At 42.8% G+C, this 20,909-nt stretch overlaps 1 protein-coding gene across 1 annotated transcript in view; it reads right to left on the bottom strand.

The window, feature by feature from the left end:
* The window catches only part of LOC109869941 (ubiquitin carboxyl-terminal hydrolase 31-like), a 69,509-nt gene extending 49,561 nt beyond the window's left edge, over positions 1-19,948 (bottom strand). Inside the window, exon 1 of the mRNA XM_031804568.1 lies at positions 19,421-19,948. Within this exon, the coding sequence (XP_031660428.1) occupies positions 19,421-19,948 (528 nt within the window). The remainder of the gene's footprint in view (positions 1-19,420) is intronic.
* Positions 19,949-20,909: the final 961 nt, after the last annotated feature.

Below are 20,909 nucleotides of genomic sequence, written 5' to 3'. Positions count from 1 at the left end.
TCCGAAATCATAAGCAATAAAAGGGCCTATCTCATAAACGTTCCCAATCCAGGTAATAAGCTATGTTTTGCCATAGGTTTGGCCCACTTACTCAGCCCAGGATGTACTGATCAAGCCGCGTTACAAAAAGCTCGAGAGCTACAAACTGCGGTGGGTCTCGGTATACAGGATGCTGTGGCTTTCTCAGACATAGTCAAATTTGAAAACTTTCTGAACATCAAGATTGTGGTTTTGTACCACAGTAGGGCTAATGACGCTCTCCTCAAGTTCCAAAATATACCCGAACCACATCCTAAGACTATGTACTTTTATGTGCAAAATGAGCATTACTATGCCGTAACTAACATCACAGCCTTTTTAGGCGCTCCATATGTCTGTCCAGCCTGTCATACCGGCTACACACGCATGGGGGGGCACTCGTGCCGTTACAACTGTTCAGTATGTCTGGATAAACATTGCCCTATGCAGCCGCTAAACTTGACCCCCTGTGCGGATTGTCACCGCACATGTCGTTCGGCCTACTGTTACGAAAAACACAAAACTGAAACATGGCATCCCAAGGCATGTAAATCTGTAAGCAGTTGTGACATTAACAAGAAATGTCCAAAATGTCATTGCAATTACAACCTTAAAATAGATAGCCCTAAACCTCATGTTTGTGGAATTATACACTGCCCAATCTGTAAAGGTCCTTTGAAAAGCAGAGACGCGGAAGCGGTTCAAGAAGTAACACATGAGTGTTACATTCAGCCCTTGGCTGAAGATGAACATACAGAGAAATATGTGTTTTATGATTTTGAGACAAATCAGCAATCAGGGGTTCATTTGCCTATTTTTGTGTCAACCATGACTTTCAAGGGTGAAAAATGGTCGGCCGAGGGACCCAATTGTGCCCGGCTCTTTCTAAAACATTTTAGAAAAGCCCAGTACAGAAACTTCACGTTTATAGCTCACAATGCTAGGGCCTATGACGCCTATCTGCTTCTGAACCCTTTGATACAGCAAGGCGTGGCCCCCAGTGTCATAGCTCAAGGGAGTAAAATATTATGCTTTGTTGACCCCGCCTTCAAACAGAGATACATTGACAGCTTAAGCTTCTTACCCATGAGATTGGCTCAAATGCCAGAGGCCTTGGGTTTTGAAAACTCTGTCAAAGGCTATTTCCCTCATTTCTTCACATCTGAGGAGAATCTACATTATATAGGATCTTATCCAGCCCCCGAAATGTACGGGTGTGATCAAATGTCTCCCAAAGAGCGTGAGAGATTCATGACATGGTACGAGACCGTAAGACATGGCACTTTTGATTTCCATAAAGAGATGGAATCATACTGTGACAATGACGTTGTTATACTTCGTGAAGGATGCCTCAGATTCAGAGAAGAGGTAATCAAAGATGCGGGCATTGACCCCTGGAGCTGTACAACTATTGCATCAGCGTGCATGAAAACCTATCGTACACACTATCTAACTCCTGAATCTATAGCTATCCCATCGCCAGACAACTACCGACGCCAATTCAAGGCCTACTCTAGTGGTTCCATTCAATGGTTGGAGTACTTGGCCCAGGATAAAGATATTTTTATCCAACATGCTTTGAATCGGGGGGAGAAGGCTTTTGGGCCTTACCATGTAGATGGATACACACAGATTGACGGGGTTGAGACAGTGTATGAGTACAACGGTTGTTTCTTCCACGGTTGTAAATTATGCTTTGTCCCCCAGGCCTTGTGTGTCCTAACCCAAAAGACTTTTGGGGAAATGTACCAAGAGTTTCAAGACAAACTGAATTCTTTAAAGGCTACTTACGGGTTAAAAGTTGTGGTTTTGTGGGAGCACGAATGGACAGCCCTCAAAAAGGCAGATCCTAGTGTTAAGGCCTTCCTTACCCATTATGACCCTCCAGAGCCCCTGGAACCGCGACAGGCCTTGTTTGGAGGCCGGACCAATGCTTTGACATTGCGTTATGTAGCTCAACCCGACGAGACAATAGGCTATGTAGATTTTACATCCCTATATCCTCATGTAATGAGTTCCTCATTCTATCCTATAGGGCATCCTGAAATTATTCACAGCGACTTTGACGAACCCCAAAATTATTTTGGTTTAATCAAAGCGACTGTCTACCCTCCTAGGGGGCTGTTTATACCTGTGTTGCCTTACAAGGGTCCTAAAGGAAAACTTTTCTTTCCCCTTTGTCGCACATGCTGTGAAAACCACAACCAGGAAAACCCCTGTGATCACACAGATCAAGAAAGAGCCCTGACCGGTGTATGGGTCACTGTAGAATTCTCTAAGGCTTTAGAGAAGGGGTATCGTGTGGCCAAAATCTTTGAAGTGTGGAACTTTTCCAGGAAATCAGACACACTTTTTAAAGAGTACATCAAAACCTTCTTGAGATGCAAGCAGATGGCTTCAGGCTATCCTGCATCGGTCACAGATCAAGAAAGTAAAGACCAGTACATTCAAGACTACCATGACAGAGAAGGCATACTTCTTGACCCTGACAGAATAGAGGTCAACAAAACCAAAAGAAATGTGTCGAAATTGTACTTGAACTCCCTTTGGGGGAAATTAGCGCAGAGATGCAATATGCTAACAACTTCGATCATTAAAGACCCCGAAGAATTTTTGGAATTTGTTTTTTCGGACCAATACGAAATTTCACATTTTTCCTTCTTGAGTCAAGACATTGCCTTGGTGCAATGGAGGCGCCACCAAAAGTGGGTTCTACCCCCGGGTAATGTAAATGTGTTTCTTGCAGCATTTACCACAGCCTATGGCCGCCTTGAACTGTACACCCTCATGGAACAGCTTCAGAGGCGGGTTCTTTACCACGACACAGACTCTGTGGTCTATGTAAGCAAACCGGGGGATTGGACCCCCCCACTTAGCAACTATCTTGGGGGTTTAACGAGTGAACTCGAAGAGGGTGACCATATTACAGAATGGTCCTCATGTGGTCCAAAAAGCTATGCTTTTAGGACTAAAGCCAATCACGTGGTGTTGAAAGCCAAAGGCGTGACTCAAAACTATGAAAATGCACCGCGTGTAAACTTGGAATCAATCACGCGCTTGGTCGAGGGGTTCGTAAAGGACAAGAATAGTGACTTGGAGATTTTGAGCTCCTACAACAAAATAGTGAGGGATAAAAAGGGGTTCCATCTAAGAAACGCACCACTCACTAAAAGATTCAGGGTAGTCTATGACAAGAGACAGCTATTGCCTGACGGTACCACATTGCCCTTTGGCTACTGACTTATGCTACAAGCCCCAGTGTGTCTTAAAGCTTAAGATATTATGACTGCTGTCGAGGGTTTTGACCCCCGTCTACAATTGCCTTTTTCAGCATTAATTGCAGGCCCTTCAAACAGTGGTAAAACTTTTTTTGTAAAAAGTATTTTAGAGAATTCTGAACATGTGTTATCTCAAAAGCCTGACAATATTGTATGGTGTTATACATGTTACCAACCTCTGTATGATGAATTATTGAAGACAATAAAAATCAAGTTTGTTGAAGGAATACCCGATTCTCTGTCTGATGATGAACTTCTCCCCCCACATGTAAATAATCTGCTGGTTTTGGACGATATGCTATTTGCTGGTAGCGAACACCCTGAAATTGCACGAGCTTTTACCCAATATACTCATCATAGAAACCTGTCCGTGCTTTACTTGGTCCAGAATGTGTTTCACCAAGGTAAAAATAGTCGGACCATTAGCTTGAATGCCAACTACATGGTATTGTTTAAAAATCCTAGAGACAAACTGCAAATTAGCACTCTAGCTCAGCAGATGTACCCTGGACGGAAATCATACTTTATGGAGAGCTATGAGGACGCTACCAAAGAGCCATTTTCTTATTTAATCGTGGATTTAAAAGCAAATACTCCAGAACACCTTAGGCTACGTACAGGGCTGTTTCCGGGGGAGAGGCCTGCTGCATACCTTCCTAAAAAGTAAACGCTATGTCTCTGCGTTTAAAAAGAAACCTCCCCCTCTTGAGAAGGCTAGTGGGTTCTACAGCTAAAGAACGGAAGGCCATCTTGGGTCGCTGTTCTTCAGATCTCATATTAGCCCTATGTGAGATTGCTTTGAATCTTCTCAAAGGACGCATTCCACTCACCCTGAACCAATTGAAAAAATTAAGGAGACAAAAGACAGCGATCAAACTCTTTGCCAATAAAAGGGCCAGTCTTCAAAAGAAAAGACATAGTATACAACAGTCTGGGGGTTTTCTTCTACCTTTACTCAGTATAGCCGTGCCCTTCATCACCAGCCTTATTGCGGCCAGACGTGGGGGTTGAACACGTGGTGTGATGGCCACTAAAATGTACTTGGTGCCTCAACAAGAGTTGGATAGACTTAAAAAACAAATGCAGGGTCCTGAAGATATCAGACAAACAGCGGAAAATCATTTGGATACGGCCATGAAGGATGTTTTGAACCGAAAAGGATTGAACCCCTATGATAAGATTCAAAAATACACAAACCTAATGCAAAGGTATTTGACTCGGGTAAAGCAAGGGGAGAGAGAGACTAACCATTTAACCCTTTCCCTACCGGACCCTTTAACAGATGTCGAACCTAACGATAGCCATGCCCCTGTAAGGCCTGTACCGTCGATCTTACCTAGTGGAGATAATATGTCGGGTGAAGCTCAAATGCCATTTGAAGATAAAGTTATGCATGACCTACTGACACATGTGCCTTTACGTAACAGGAAGAATGTTAAATACATTATGAACAAGATAAAAGACTCAAAGGGGATAGCTGCTTGGAACGACTCTGGAGAGTTTATCCTTCAGGGCTCTGTGGTTAGGGGGTCCCATATGCAGGACTTGCTTAAAAGTACCACGGCTGCCCACAAGGTTGCTGATGACCGAAGGCCTCCCGGCTGGCGTCAGTTTCTTGAGGCCCTGGCAATCCTCAACATCCCCCTCTCCGGTGTACCCAACCATAAGCTTCGTCAACAGATTCAAGCTTTAAAACAAAAGCCTTCAACGAGATACAGCACCCCTAAAGATGCCCCAACGACACCGTCCCCCTATGAAAGCGATGATGCTAACTCATTTACTCCCATGAACGTCTCAGGACCTTTTCCTAAACCCGATCTCTCGGCGTGGTTAGACTTTTGAAAATGACTTTTGAATGACTATGATTAAATTCAATAAATTTTTTATTTGAAAAATAAGCAAGTTAACATTTGTGGCATTCTTGAAACATATGACGTGAGCATACGCCTTGATTACGCGTTCTTAAAGGACACACATTTGAACACTTTTGATATTTTCTAATAAAACAAGATACAAGGTTATCATTACTTCTTAAATCATCCTTATAAAGAGACATAACATCTTCAAAAGAAACTCCCCGGGCTCTTTGGCACAGGTAAAATACACAGTGGTGACCGCATGTAGTGGAAAGGTTATCTTGCACTTGTTTGATGTTGTAGTAGATCTTTGTACCGTTTAGGGTCAAAAAATCTTTAATAGATTTAGGGAAATGTGAAAAACCGGGGGGAAAGCCATAGGAATCAAAAAAGTTGAGATTTTTCGTCCACCTTCCTGTTCTAATGTCATAGCTAGCCAATGTTCACCAGGCATGTGTTTAGGATGGGTATTGACAATAAACATTGCAGGCCTCTCAGGCCATATCTCAATAGGTAATTCATCACAAGCCAACACTCCACAAAATTGTTTTCCAATCAAGCGGCTCATGAGCCCGTCCAACTCTTGGGTATTCATGTCTTTGTTCAAAGGTCCTTAATAATAATCCACTAAGACCTGTCTTCGGGCATTCACTTCCAAGATTGAATCAGAGCATGCGTAAACAATCATGCTAACTGTACAGGCTAAAGGTGTACGGAAACGCATTTCCAGCCTGAGGTTACCTTGGGACACCACAGACAGATTTCCTGAGGTGTCATCATCAGGTGATAAATTGAAAGCATACAATGTGTAACCCTCTGCAAAATCATTTCTGTCAATAGGTAAAGAGAGATCTTTTAGATGTCGCCCTGTAGCCAGGAATAGATTGTAAAATTCTCGCACAGATATGTTGTTATTAAATTGTGGTTGGAAAGCCTTCGCCGGAACCTGACGTCCGTCCTGACAGAGCGCTACATACTCTGCATTGAAGTGCTGAAAATTAAAGGGGTTTTTATCTAAACTGCCCGTATTAGAGGCGTGATCAACCAGACCTATAACCACATATCTAGGTAAAGGGCCTAGAAATAGGTTTTCTTGACTGCAGATTCTACTGCCCACAGGTATGCTAAAGGTTTTCATGGTAATTCTTTGGAGAGGGTAAAGGGCATTTCCTTTCATCAAAGCATGTGAGTGACCCAGGCGCACGGCCGGAGATACAGATACTTTTTTAATAAAAAGGGTTGCCTCCAACACTTTCAAACTAAAATCCCCGTCTTGGGGAGACATCAGGCAAAAATCATCCTTGGCCCTGGTTAATTTTAATCTTAAATCAACCGAATTTAAGAGTAACCGTTCTTGAAAGAAAATGTCAGAGTGTATAGGGCCTAGCAAATGAAACTCTCGAGATTCGGCGCAGTAGCGAGCTCGTGCCGCTAGTCCTTTGTTTGCACCGGTGGAAGGGTCTGTCGATTCCATAGAGGCTCCTGCAGTATCCTTGCTAAACAGCCCGGCGCTAAATTGGGTTTTGAGAGTGTCTTCGGAGTAGTTTAGTAAACACTCCATGATGGCTCTATAAGGGTATGTAGCGCTGCTTTGACTGATTAGGCGTTCACCCAAAGTCACATCAACTTGGGAGAAAATGGTGGCCAAGGGGTAATTAATGAGACTCACTTGGGCATCGTCTGCAATATTAGACCCATCTCTTTTGGTCACTTTTAGACGTAAATGCACCAAGGTGTTGTTGAGGTCCAGATAGTTGTCACCATGGCCTGGTATGAAAAATTCGATAGGCCCGTTATCGGTAATAGCAGAGAGAGGGGCTATCTCCACATAACTGGATCTATCTATTGAATGCTGCGTTAACGGTGCCGTGAAAAGATCAAGTTCTGTCTTTATAGCTTCAGAGGACATTCGATGTAAAAGAGCCATGTCACTTATTCTTTTAGAAAATACTTCCTAGTATTCTTTTAGCCTGTTTTGGTACAGACCTCCTCACTTTACCCCGTCTTTGACTTACTGAGGTTCTTTTAACAGTTAACCGCCGCTTTTTAGGTGCCGGCCTACGCCTTAAACCAGGGGGTCTCTTTTTTGGCCTTCGAGACAATATCATAAGCCCCGAGCCTTCTTGATGCTCCACCTCTGGTGACGCCCTTCGGGTCATAGCATTGGCTACAACCTCACTTACTATATTTTTAGCCGCTGATTTTAAATGTGGTTTGGCTATGCTGAAGCCTCTCTTCATAAACGGTAAAACCATCCTGAAGAGGTTACGGAATATACCTCCTATCCCCGAACCATACATTGTCGGCGCTCCATGATATCCTGGTAGTCCATTACCCACTTGATCCACATAGTATGAAACATAACGGTTAGGGTCGAGCTGATGGTGCTCCATAACACTTTTATTTGTATTATGTTTATAAATATAATACAGCTATTATATATGTAGAGAGGTTTTGGTGGGTCTAAAGTGGAGTTTTACAATCGTTTTACCATAAGTAAATTCTATGTTTTCGTTCTGATCCGTTTTAAGCTCAACCAGAATGTTTTCAATATAGTTCTTGCTGACATGTACGTAGTGCGGCTTGTCATAATTGACAGTGACGATGTCCCCATCCTTGCCGTCTATATGAACTGTTCGCAGGAGGGGCACACAGCTGTCTCCGACCCTTTGATAGGTTATGATGTCGGTATAGACAAATATGTTGTAAAAGCCTGCATGTATATCCGCAGGGAATGGGAATAATTTATCGTTCACATACGTCCATTTATTGGGACCCATCCCCAACATGTAGGATAAATTACCGCTGGTCTTTATACCTCCGTTAGCAGGCCCTGAGATTTGTATCCTTTTATGGATTGGATTGTAGAATAGGAATATTTCCATCTTGTTCAGGGTTAGGTGTTCATTCAACTCTGAGACGATCCTGTCGACGGTTCTATAGAAACCTTTTTTAAGCTTAATAAGTTTCGCAGGTTCCGAGAACCTTTTGCAATAAAAATCACGGTCCTTAGCTTTGATATTATACCAACTATGGGGGTATGTAATCTCGCTGAGACCTACTTCCCAAGCCTCTGATAACTCTATAGGCTTTGGAAAATTGGTTGTATACTTCGAACTCTGATTATTACGATATATCTGTGCCGACGCATTACTGGGGAGAGTCAGGTAGAAGCCGCTGTGTTCCATGATGCCCAACTGTGTACACGCGAATGATGCGCTAGTTATCATGACTAGGGGTTTAAATTAAGCCCCGTTGCCTCCACCACATCCTGCTCCAATACCCAACTGTTGAACTTTTGAGGCCAGTTTTTCCAGCGGACCAGTAACCATTTTTTACCCTTTTCTCTCTTCTGATCTAGAATCTCCTCCACGTGAAAGACTTTGTCTTTACCCAACTGGACCTTCTGTAATTCCTTCTCATAAAAAGATCCCTCTATAAGATCCCCGTCATAATCTTTTAATTTGTAGACCGGCGGAATGCGTGGCAGACATTCGGTAACGGTAAACAACTCCGAGCTAAAGCCTTGTTCGTATTTTTTGTCGAAAACACCCCTCAACTTTGATATACGCACCAAGTCACCCACTACGGCGAAGTGGGAACAAACCATACATATTTTTAAAGACTTGAAAAGAGTTTTCCGAAGAGACCTCCGAGGGCTTCATACGTATAGTCTTATGGTAGCTGTGGTTGTACCCGTTTACTAAATCCTGAACTATGTCTGTATATCGGTTGGTGTTGTGAGCTGTAAAATAGCGCCACATCCGCTCTTTCAAAGTCCTATTAAAGCGTTCCACAACCGAAGCTTTCAAATCAGAGCCTGTAGCAAAATGTACTATATTATACTTATTCATTAGCTTCTGAAATGTTTTATTAAAAAATTATTTTCCGCCATCCGTCTGCACTTTCTTGGGTGCGCCTCCTGCCTTCAAGATCGATTCAAAGGCCCTGGTCACCTCTGCCCCGCTCTTATTTTTTAACACCCTTACATAGGCTAATTTAGAGAAAATATCTATAACCGTTAGCATGTAGCGATTTCCATCATTTTTATCGGCAAGGGACTGCATGTCACATAGATCCGCCTGAAATTGGGATAATGGATGCGTAGAAAAAACTATATTTCTTGGAAAATGTTTTCTTACAGGTTTATGTAGAGTGTAGGCATCTTGCTCTGATAACCATTCATTCACTTTAGCATCGCTTAACAGACTACCTGTTTCTTCGACTATAGCTCTCTGTAAACGCTCTTTACCCCCATAAGACCCGGGGTTAGAGGGATTATAATATATGTTTTTCAACAGCTGCTCAGCCATCCTTCTTGCCTCTCTGAGGTACAATAACTGTAATGAGCCACTTTCATATAACGACAACATTTCAGTTTGTGAATTTTTATTTTAAGAATGCAACAATTATTACGTATACAGACAATTCAGGATTTGTTGCAAGATACAAGTCCCCGTTTTCTCAACAATCACAGCATGCAACACCCTGTATATATTGTTTAGATTTACAGGTTTGTTTCGCTGAATTTTTAAAACACACACGTCTGATATATAAGTATATAAACAACAAATATGATACACATTCACATTAAAGGGTGGTTCAAACAAATAATGTAAAATCTTAGCCAAAGTTATTTCTAGTTCTTCAGAATCCTCAACAAGCCTTGATACCATATGTGACCATTGTAAACTCTCGCCCGTATGTCGGACATGTTTCATGATTTGCTCCATTTTTAACACACGCTCTACAATAACCCCTGTATTGTGGGTTGTGTAGAACTTTACATTGTTCACTTTATTTTCAATAATCTGATGCATAACATTTGTAAGGTCTCTCAAAAGAAAAAATGTATTTATTCGCTCAAACATCGTAGACACATAGTTACCCATAGCTCTAAATAAACAAAATGTCACTCGGTCTCTTGGGATTTATTGAGCCAGAAAAGCATCACATCAGCCACCACAGCTTCCCTGTATTTGTTGTCGTCCACCAGGGTGTGTCGGATTTCTTTGAGTTTCTCATGGATGAAGATGGCCTCCTTCAGTTCATGTAGGAAGGCTTCGGTTACCCCGTAAACTCTAGGGATAGACGGCACAATACCCATAGACTCCAGGGCGATGACCAGCGCTGGTATAAAACGGCAGGACCACAGTCTTTTCACCAGCTCCTCAAAATGATTGAAAAAGTAGTATCTAGGAGGGTCGTAGAGGCAAGGATGACGACGCTGGCTGGGATGATTGATCTCACAGCCGATGCATTTTTCTCGTATATATTCGCCAATCACCACGTTTAAAAGTGTAGCTACAGAGGCCTTGATTGTATCCACAAAAATAGTACTGGCCACCCCATCAAACACATCCTCAGGCTGGGTAAATGTCGGGGGTGTCCCGGGTCTTGCCAGGGGTGCGTAGAGTGTAGGGCTTCGTGGCATAGAGTCTTTAGTGTCGGGCCCCCATGACGTAGTGGCTTCCTCGTAGATGGTCTGGAGATCCATGGTGTATGCTGAAATGAAGAACTGGCTGCTTTTTTCTTTTTATTGTAGAACAAGGCCATTGGGTATCTGGGGGGGCGGGGTTAAAGCATCCGCTTACTTAGTTTTCTTCTGACGCTGTATCTTCTTGAGGCTCTTTTGCATCGTAATCTTTACGATTCGTATATATTATGCACTTCTTTAAATGAACAAGGCTCTGACGCTGTTGGCTCTGTACAAAGAGAGCATCCAACGGTTGCAACATTTTCAATTCCAGTACATCCCAACTCTTAAAAGGAATAAGCAGACGCAGTCGGGTATCCCCAGTCAGGCCACCACCCCTAAGGTTGTGGTTTCGGATTGCCTCGGTGCCGATATAGAACTCCACGCTGCCGCACGGTCGGCCATTCTGTCTTTGTATTTTCACCCTGTGAAATATTTGTCCTGAGGAGTCAGGGGTACCTTCCCAACGGGTCTCGTGGCCCGTGAACACACTATACCCCTTGGTGATAAGGCTCAGTTCAGGACACACAACCTTGCGAAAAACCGACCAGTCTTCAACACCATATTCCAAGCCTACAGTCTGGTCTGTATATTCTTCTCCTTCATCTACCGTATAGAGGGTCACTCTACAGGCCAGGTAATCAAACCGATACCCCAACTGCTGGCCATTAGACATCAACACTTGATCTGTCAGAGCATTTGCTGGCGGTATTTGGGTTCTATACACATTTAAAAAACGTTTTTTTGGCGCATCATATATTGCTGGTTGATACTTTGCCCTTGCTCTATGGGCAACCCGAAGGCCTGCTTCAGTTGTTACCGTCATCACTTCTTTGGTACCGATCCCAAATTCCATGGTTATTCTTAAGATCTTGTGCACTCTTAAACAGGAATTGTTCAGCGGCTTTATAAGGGGCCTTAACCAACCCAAACCGTGAGAAACAGTAACAGGTTGACCTGACACATGGTCACTTACTCAACCCCACCAACCCCCCCTGGGCATGCACCCTTCTACATGACATAGGGTCATAAATCATTACATAGGGTCATAAATCAGGCTTGGGTCATCAATCATTAACGGCCTGTCAAATGGACCCTTACTCACCCCATAGCCCCCACCTAACCAGGCTTGCCTGACCAGAAGACATGCACACGTCATCACTACATAGGGTTCACATAGAGTTCACATAGGTTCACATAGGGTCATCAATCAAAATTTTGACACGTCACATCTACTTTAATCTCTCTGAGGTGCGCAAGCACTGCTCCGTGAGCGATGAACGGCTCACATGCTCTGTTTGGGTATGAGTTAACATAATATGAACTTTTAAAAGTGACATTTTCACTGGACAATTCATTTAAAACTGCAACATTTTCTCTTAGCCTCATTGCAAAATGTGTAGAGTAACAGGCCATTTCCTTTAAAACTGCACGATTTCCTCATCTTCATGGCAAAACATGAAAAATAGCATGAGATGAGCTATAAAACAGCAAATTTTTTCTCTTTGCCCCGTAGCAAAATATGTAGAATTGCAGGAAATGTGCTTTGAAACTGCAACAAAAAAAATCTGACTCATATCAAAATGTATAGAACAGCATTTTAAACGGCACATCTTTCTCTCTGTCCCAAAATGTGTTGAAATGCAGGAAGTTAGCCACTTCCCCCGAACACACACAATTCTCATCCCTCCACTTATTTCTATTTTGCTCTGTTTATCAAAAGTGTTGGAAACATTTGTCAATAATCAACTGACTGGCTTTCTCGATGTCTATAGTATTCTCTCTGGTATGCAATCTGGTTTCTGCTCAGGTTATGGATGTGTCATTGCAACCTTAAAGGTCCTCAATGATGTCACCATTGCCCTTGATTCTAAGCAATATTGTGCAGCTATTTTTATTGACTTGGCCAAAGCTTTTGATATGGTAGATCATTCCATTCTTGTGGGCCAGATAAGGAGTATTGGTGTTTCTGAGGGGTTTTTGGCCTGGTTTGCTAACTACCTCTATCAAAGAGTGCAGTGTATCAGAACATCTGCTATCTCCGCCACTGCCCGTCACCAAGGGTGTACCCCAAGGCCCGATCCCAGGCCCCACGCTGTTCTCAATTTAGATCAACAACATAGCTCAGGCAGTAGGAAGCCCTCTCATCGATTTATATGCAGATGATACAGTCTTATACTCAGCTGGCCCCTCCCCGGATTTTGTGTTAAATACTCTACAACAAAGCTTTCTCTACCCTAATCTTGTTCTGAACACCTCCAAAACAAAGGTCATGTGGTTTGGTAAGAAGAATGCCCCTCTCCCCACCAGTGTGATTACCAACTCTGAGATTTAGAGCTTGAGGTAGTCACCTCATACCAGTACTTGGGAGCATGCCTTGACGGTACACTGTCCTTCTCTCAGTACATATCAAAGCTGCAGGCTAAAGTTAAATCTAGACTTGATTTCCTCTATCATAATCGCTCCTCTTTCACCCCAGCTGCCAAACTAACCTGGATTCAGATGACCATCCTACCCATGCTAGATTACAGAGACATCATTTATAGAGCGGCAGGTAAGGGTGCTCTCGAGGGGCTAGATGTTCTTTACCATTCGGCCATCAGATTTGCCACCAATGCTCCTTATAGGACACATCACTGCACTCTATACTCTTCTGTAAACTGGTCATCTCTGTATACCCGTCACAAGACCCACTGGTTGATGCTTATTTATAAAACCCTCTTAGGCCACACTCCACCCTATCTGAGATATCTATTGCAGCCCTCATCCTCTACATACAACACCCGTTCTGCCAGTCACATTCTGTTAAAGGTCCCAAAGCACACACATCCCTGGGTCGCTCGTCTTTTCAGTTAGCTGCAGCTAGCGACTGGAACGAGCTACAACAAATACTCAAACTGGACAGTTTCATCTCAATCTTTTCATTCAAAGATTCAATCATGGACACTCTTACTGACAGTTGTGGCTGTTTTACATGATGTATTGTTGTCTCTACCTTCTTGCCCTTTGTGCGGTTGTCTGTGCCCAATGTTTGTACCATGTTTTGTGTTGCTACCACGTTGTTGTCATGTTGTCTTAGGTCTTTCTTTAGTATTGTGTGTTTTGTTCTGTATTTTTATTCTATTTATTTTACATTTTAATCCCCCCGTCCCCGCAGGAGGCCTTTTGCCTTTTGGTAGTTCGTCATTGTAAATAAGAATTTGTTCTTAATTGACTTGCCAAGTTAAATAAATAAAATCAATAAAATATACTGCGTTTTCAGAATACCCCTCCATATACTCTTCAAAATTCCCTGCGGAACCACGTCTACTGTCGCCCCCCACCCAATGTCTACATCACAAGTTCGCCCTTGCTTCAAATACTGCCTGAGACACCTTTGCTATGTACCTCCGTACTCATTAAAAGGTGTATACTCGAATGTATACTGAACAAAAATATAAACGCAACATGTAAAGTGTTGGTCCCATGTTTCATGAGCTGAAATAAAAGATCCCATACATTTTCCATATGCACAAAAAGTTTATTTCTATAAAATGTTGTGCACAAATTAGTTTATATCCTTGTTAGTGAGCATTTCTTCATTGCCAAGGTAACCCATCCACCTGATAGGTGTGGCATATCAAGAAGCTGATAAAACAGCATTAACATAACACATGTGCACCTTGTCCTGGGGATAATAAAAGGCCACTCTAAATGTGCAGTTTTGTCACACAATGCCAAAGTTTTGAGGGAGCGTACAATTGCCATGCTGACTGCAGCAATGTCCACTGGAGCTGTTGCCAGACACTTTAATGTTAATTTCTCTACCATAAACTGCCTCCGACGTAATTGTTGAGAATTTGGTAGAACATCCAACCAGCCTCACAACCGCAGACCACATGTAATCCCAGGACCTCCACATCCGGCTTCTTTCACCTGCGGGATCGTGTGAGACCAGCCCCCTGTACAGCTGATGAAACTGTGGGTTTGCACAACCTAAGAATTTCTGCATAAACTGTCAGAAACCGTCTCAGGGAAGCTCATCTACGTGCTCGTCGTCCTCACCAGGGTCTTAACCTGACTGTAATCCGGCGTTTTAACCGACTTCAGTGGGCAAATGCTCCCCTTTGATGACCACTGGCACGCTGGAGAAGTGTGCTCTTCACGAATGAATCCCGGATTCAACTGAACGGTACAGTTGAATGGCGTTGTGTGGGCGAGCGGTTTGCTGATGTCAACGTTGTGAACAGAGGGCCCCATGGTGGCGGTGGGGTTATGGTATGGGCAGACATAAGCTAATGACAAAGGACACAATTGCATTTTATCGATGGCAATTTGAATGCACAGAGATACCGTGACGAGATCCTGAGGCCCATTGTCATGCCATTCATCTGCAACCATCACCTTATGCTTCCACATGATAATGCATGGCCCCGTCTCGCATGGATCTGTAAATAATTCCTGGAAGCTGAAAATGTCCCTGTTATTCCATGGCCTGCATACTCACCAGACTTGTCACACATTGAGCATGTTTGGGATGCTCTGGATTGACGTGTACTATAGCGTGTTCCAGTTTCCATCAACTTCACACAGCCATTGAAGAGGAGTGAGACAACATTCCACAGTCTAATATCAACAGTCTGATAAACTCTATGCAAAGGAGATGCGTTGCGCTGCATGAGGCAAACGGTGGTCAGACCATATACGGTTTTCTGATCCATGCCCCTACCTTTTTTTAAGGTATCTGTGACCAGCTTATGCATATCTGTACTCCCAGTCATGTGAAATCCATAGATTAGGGCCTAATTAATTTATTTCCTTAGATTAACTGTAACTTAGATGCACTGTAGCGTTTATCTTTTTGTTCAGTCTAAACGCATGAAACTTGCATTATGGAAACATGTCTCACACTAATGAAAGAATTGTCAACTTTTACAAGGTTAGGAGGAAAGTTAATCATTTAAACCACCTATTGTAAATACACTCACATTCACTTAACATTCAGTATTTGAAACTCAAACATTAATTTACCGTTCTTTAAAAAAGATCTTTCTCCATACCTTATATTCCAATGCATCCAACATTATGGCTGACCACCATGGTATTGGGCAGCTGCTATTTGAGAACTCATCTGCTTTAGAAATCAAACTCTGATGAACTTATTGCAGTGCACATTGTATAACTGTTTGTAGAGAAAATTATCTTGCAAGGTATGCCATATGTATTGGCTAATATGCATATGCAGCTTCCTGATAATGTTACACCCTGATCTGTTTCACCCGCCTTTGTGCTTGCCTCCACCCCCCTCCAGGTGTTGCCCATCTTCCCATTATCCCCTGTGTATTTATACTTGTGTTCTCTGTTTGTCCGTTGCCAGTTCGTATCGTCTTACCAGCGGTGTCTCCCGCCATCCTGTTGCTCTAGTTTGGTTTCTTAGTTTTTCCTGGTTCTGACCATTCTGCCTGCCCTGACCCCGAGCCTACCTGCCGTCCTGTACCTGCCTGACTCTGACCTGATTATGAACCTCTGCCTGCCCTGACCCCACGTTTCTAATAAATCATCTGAGAACTGTACTCTCCGTCTCCCATGTCGTGATAGATAAGGCACATTGATATTTACAGTATTAGCTGGTTAGGCTAGTCACCTGTAACATTGGCTATCTTTCAATAAATTGGCTAAAATGGCCAATGGCGTTCTCTATATATGATCAAGACGATTCGTATTGCATGATATTTCAAGTCCCCTCAAAAAGATATTTAGTCAGTCTTTGGAAGCGAATATTAGTTCCTCTTAAAGCTAACATGTGGAATTATTTTAAGATGGTCATACCAAGGATAACTGAGATATTTCATTTAGAATTTTTGGACCCCTTTAGGTATAAAAATCTATATATATATATATTTGATGAAACATTGAATTTGGTCTTACTGCTATTAGCCCATAGAAATGCACTGAATAATATTATTATCATTAGTATTACCATAATATTCATACATGGTAATACTGATGAAAAAAATAAAACAACCTTTGTTTTGAAGTTTCTGTCCAATATCTGAGAGATATAAGAATGATCAGGAAAAAACATTTACCCATATTGAACCCCTTTTTTTGGAACTAAACTACTTCTATATATACACCTCAATAACTGGTTTTAACTGGTACCGGCTGTCACGTTCACTCCCTCTCCAATGCTCGCCTTCGCCAGTTGTCTCATCATTATGCACACATGCCACCCTCGTTACGCGAGTTTACCCTCGTTACAAAACTTTTACAATCAAGTGCATTTACAATATAGGTATGAAAAAGTGTTTGTACACCAAAATAACATTAGCTATGCAGCTGTAAACAAAAAATAACATTAGCTATGCAGCTGTAATTACATTCAAAAAACACACTGAATTATTATTATTATTATTAACATTCCCTCTTGACCTGGCCTATTTGAACTGGTCCTTGTGTGCAACTTGGTGCATAATCTAGGGGAACAACATCACACTGTTACACAAGCTTGTAGCGTCAGACCCAAGAAGACTCGAGGCCGTTATCGCTGCCAAAGGTGATTCAACAAAGTCCTGAGTAAAGGGTCTTGTCAATATAAAAGACCATCTTTGATGGAAATACCCATTGGCAGTTCAAAGGTGCTAAAAACAACCTCTCCCATGACATGGCTCTCAAACATTCTGAACACCTGTTTTATACTGTGGCTTAAGCAATTAACTAATCAGGTAGACCTGTGAAGTGACCTGCGATGCAAAACTGGCAAAAATTGGCAATATCAATGATGACAAGATAAAATATTATGGAGTTACGGAGATAAAATGTCAATCAATCAATCAATACAAAACATATAAACACGCTTGCTTTTCATAAATAGCTTGCATATTTTAAAAGAGTCCAATGTCTCTAGTGAAGGAGCCTCTCCTTCACAGACATGACCATGCCCCCACACTCCAGAGTGAATCAAGATTGAATAAGACAATTTCTTCTCTGGCTGGCAACCAAGGGAGAAAAATTGACAGAAATAGAAACAGTGTCAGGAATAAGCGGTGTGCTGCTGGATGGGCCTGTTCAATTCAATTCCCCTCCAATGTTTACTTTGAACCGGTAAAGCAGGACATGTAGTTATAAGACTGAAATAGACAAAAAAAATAACATCCCGGGTGCAAAGAAAGAGAGGTTCACAGAGAAATCTTTAGTTGTGTGACTGACAGGCATGGTGGTATAGAAAGCTGACCAGGCTTGCTGCTGGGACACAATCTGGTTGGTTCAGATGCTTCTACACCTTTCAATGTCCATCAAACACTCTAAAGGAATACAATCTCTCTGCTTTTCAGAAAGTCAGAAAACTGAAGAAGCTTGACTTGACTGGGTGTGTTACCTTGGTTTGCTACCTTGTTCCAAACCTGCTGTTTGTTCACTTTGAAACTTTAATTGCCTGACTATGAAAAGCCAGCTGACATTGACTCCTGAGGTGCTGAACTGTTGCCCCCTTCATAGCCACCATGGTTATTATTTGACCCTGCATCTATGGACGTCTGAAGTCTTGAAAGCCACGTGTACTCTTAAAATCTCCACCCGTTACAGCCAGAAGAGGACTGGCCACCCCTCGGAGCCTGGCTCCTCTCTAGGGGAGTTTTTCCTAGCCACTGTGCTTCTGAATCTGTATTTCCCTCGGAGCCTGGCTCCTCTCTAGGGGAGTTTTTCCTAGCCACTGTGCTTCTGAATCTGTATTTCCCTCGGAGCCTGGCTCCTCTCTAGGGGAGTTTTTCCAAGCCACTGTGCTTCTGAATCTGTATTTCCCTCGGAGCCTGGCTCCTCTCTAGGGGAGTTTTTCCTAGCCACTGTGCTTCTGAATCTGTATTTCCTGCTCTTTGGGGTGTTAGGCTGGGTATGTAATATTTACATTTGACTGATCGATTGAGTGGCAAAAGTGTTTACGTCATTCTCAACTGAACTCTGTAAGTCTGTCTGATTTAAAGAGATCCAACAGAGAGGCAAGAGAGATTCAGATCAGAGATTCATCACTGCTGCTGAATCCATTCATCAAATCTGCCACTGCTAGGCTACTTGGTGGTTGTTGCTCATTTATTTGATTAATCAAGATAGTGGTACAGGATATAGGCTTACATGTATCTAGTGATGAATCATATTTTGGGTGGATTTTTCCTCTTTCATTCATCTTGTTGGTTAGACCCTGTGGCTCTGATGGGACATGTATCTACTTGACTCCTGAGTGGTTGGATACACTATGTCAGGACTGCCCTGAATGTGTGCTCTCAATTAGAGCATTCAGATAGCCAGTAGAAGGAAATAGTGTGTATATCTCCTGAACTGCACAGCACTCAAGGCCAAGCACTAAATCAGGATTGGCCAACCACGTGCAACCATTTTTTCTCCCGCCCTGCTCTAACACACCTACTTGCAGTTGCCATTATGTTTCTAATAATGTCACTTCGAATGCATCAATGGTAGACCTACAGTAGTTTTGTTGGCACATTCAATCCCCACAGACACCCAATAGGGCTGGGCCTACAGTAAACTGGCACGAGTTTCTGCAACAAAGTAAGACCATGAAACAGACACATCAGTTGCTGTTTTGCGGTTATATTGTAATGGTTGGCAGGTGCATATTAGTCACGTGGCTGCATTGCAACAACCCATGCATGACAACTCTTTGATTGACTTTCCAGTGTGAGCTCTTTGCAGAGTTTATAATCCTGTCGGAGTTCATTCTTAATCCCATTTCTATCAACAGGAAACGACCAAAAACAAATGCAAACGATTCATAGTTGGCCGCGCATGTATCCACATACCTTGAATTCTTGACTGTGTTGTGGGGTGTTCTCGAACGTCCACAGAGCACGGACGAGACCAGACAGTTGCTCTGTGACTTCAGACTCCTGCTGGTGTCCCTTTCTTTGTATACAAACACCGTTTGCTGAATTCGGTTTATTCGATTCAGTCGATTTGTCATTGGTGCTATGACAGCTGTCCTCTCCACGGTATTGTTCCAATGCAAGATATTCAGCAAAGAGTTCCGTGTTGCTCAGACATTGCAAGATAGCGTTCATGAAACAGGTGTTGCCATGGTTCTTGAGTCCGGCAACTCCGGGGACCTTGTCCCCAAATAGGAACCCGCTACATTCACTGCCGTCAGAGGGAACAGAGCCGCATGTAGTAACCTGGATGAAACTTGCATCGTTCTTCTCTTCATCTCCATGCTCCTCGTTGCTGAAATGGGACAGAGTCCTGAGAACTCTGTTCATAAAGCTCCCCACAGAGCCCCTTCGGAAGAGCTTCTTGCTGAAGGATTTCTTCTCTTTAGTGTTAGCTTTCGACATGGTTGAAGGGCTGGTGTTTCTCAATATTTAAATCATATTAGAAAGAGAGAGCATCTGGACAACAATTGGATCAATCTGTCGATTCCATTGACAAAAGCCAAACAGTGATAATTTGTGTTCCTCATTGATGAGGACAGGCTATAAAACATTATTTGAGGAAAAAGTGGCGCATTTGGGGGTCTTATCACCAGTAGCCAAAAACATTATTATCCCATGGATAATAAATATTATCCATGGGAAGATGCTATCATGCCTAATGCCACTTTAAATAAAGGTAGCCTAGAGAAGGTCTCCATGCACGAGTTAATTTTCATAATCTCGTAGGCTATCAATTTTGTGTCATGTCATGCAGGTAACATTTTGGATGCCCAGAATGATGCGCGTCATTAGAGCATCAGCGGGTCATGATCCTCGAACATCAACAGCAATAAATCAAGCCATAATTTGGGACCACAGTGTACCGTGCGGTGCTCCTCATGTTTAATTAAATAAACCGCAGCTCCACCCATATAGCCTTGTCCTATTCTCGCATCTTCAGATAAAAAAAAATATTCCCCGATATTGCTGATGTTTATAGACCCCTGGATGTCCAATATATCGCCCGTACCATGGAAGAGTTTACAGAAGCTCTCGCAAACTGAGAAGCCCCCAGAAAGAAGCCCGAAGGGAAGTATAGTCCGCCGCTCCCTCCAGTCAGGATAATACTATCCATCGTATATACGCCGTAAAATGAACACATCCTGTGATGTCTTATTTTTCTCCTAATTCATCGCAAGGCCGCTTCTCCTGTCTTCATCATGTGGAGTCATCGATACTGCAGGCAGAGCGGTGACGACCGATGTCACTGCCAAACACTGATCCATATTGGAGGAGAGGAGAGCATGTGACGCTGGCGAATTCTACTCACTGGGTGAGACACCCGGCTCTCCTGCTGTAGGCCAGAATGTTCCGCTAAAAATCA

Source organism: Oncorhynchus kisutch, linkage group LG25 (assembly GCF_002021735.2).
Source record: "Oncorhynchus kisutch isolate 150728-3 linkage group LG25, Okis_V2, whole genome shotgun sequence".
Lineage (NCBI taxonomy): Eukaryota > Metazoa > Chordata > Actinopteri > Salmoniformes > Salmonidae > Oncorhynchus > Oncorhynchus kisutch.
Note: the sequence above shows the minus strand (reverse complement) of the source record. Positions and strands in the feature narration are given on the sequence as shown.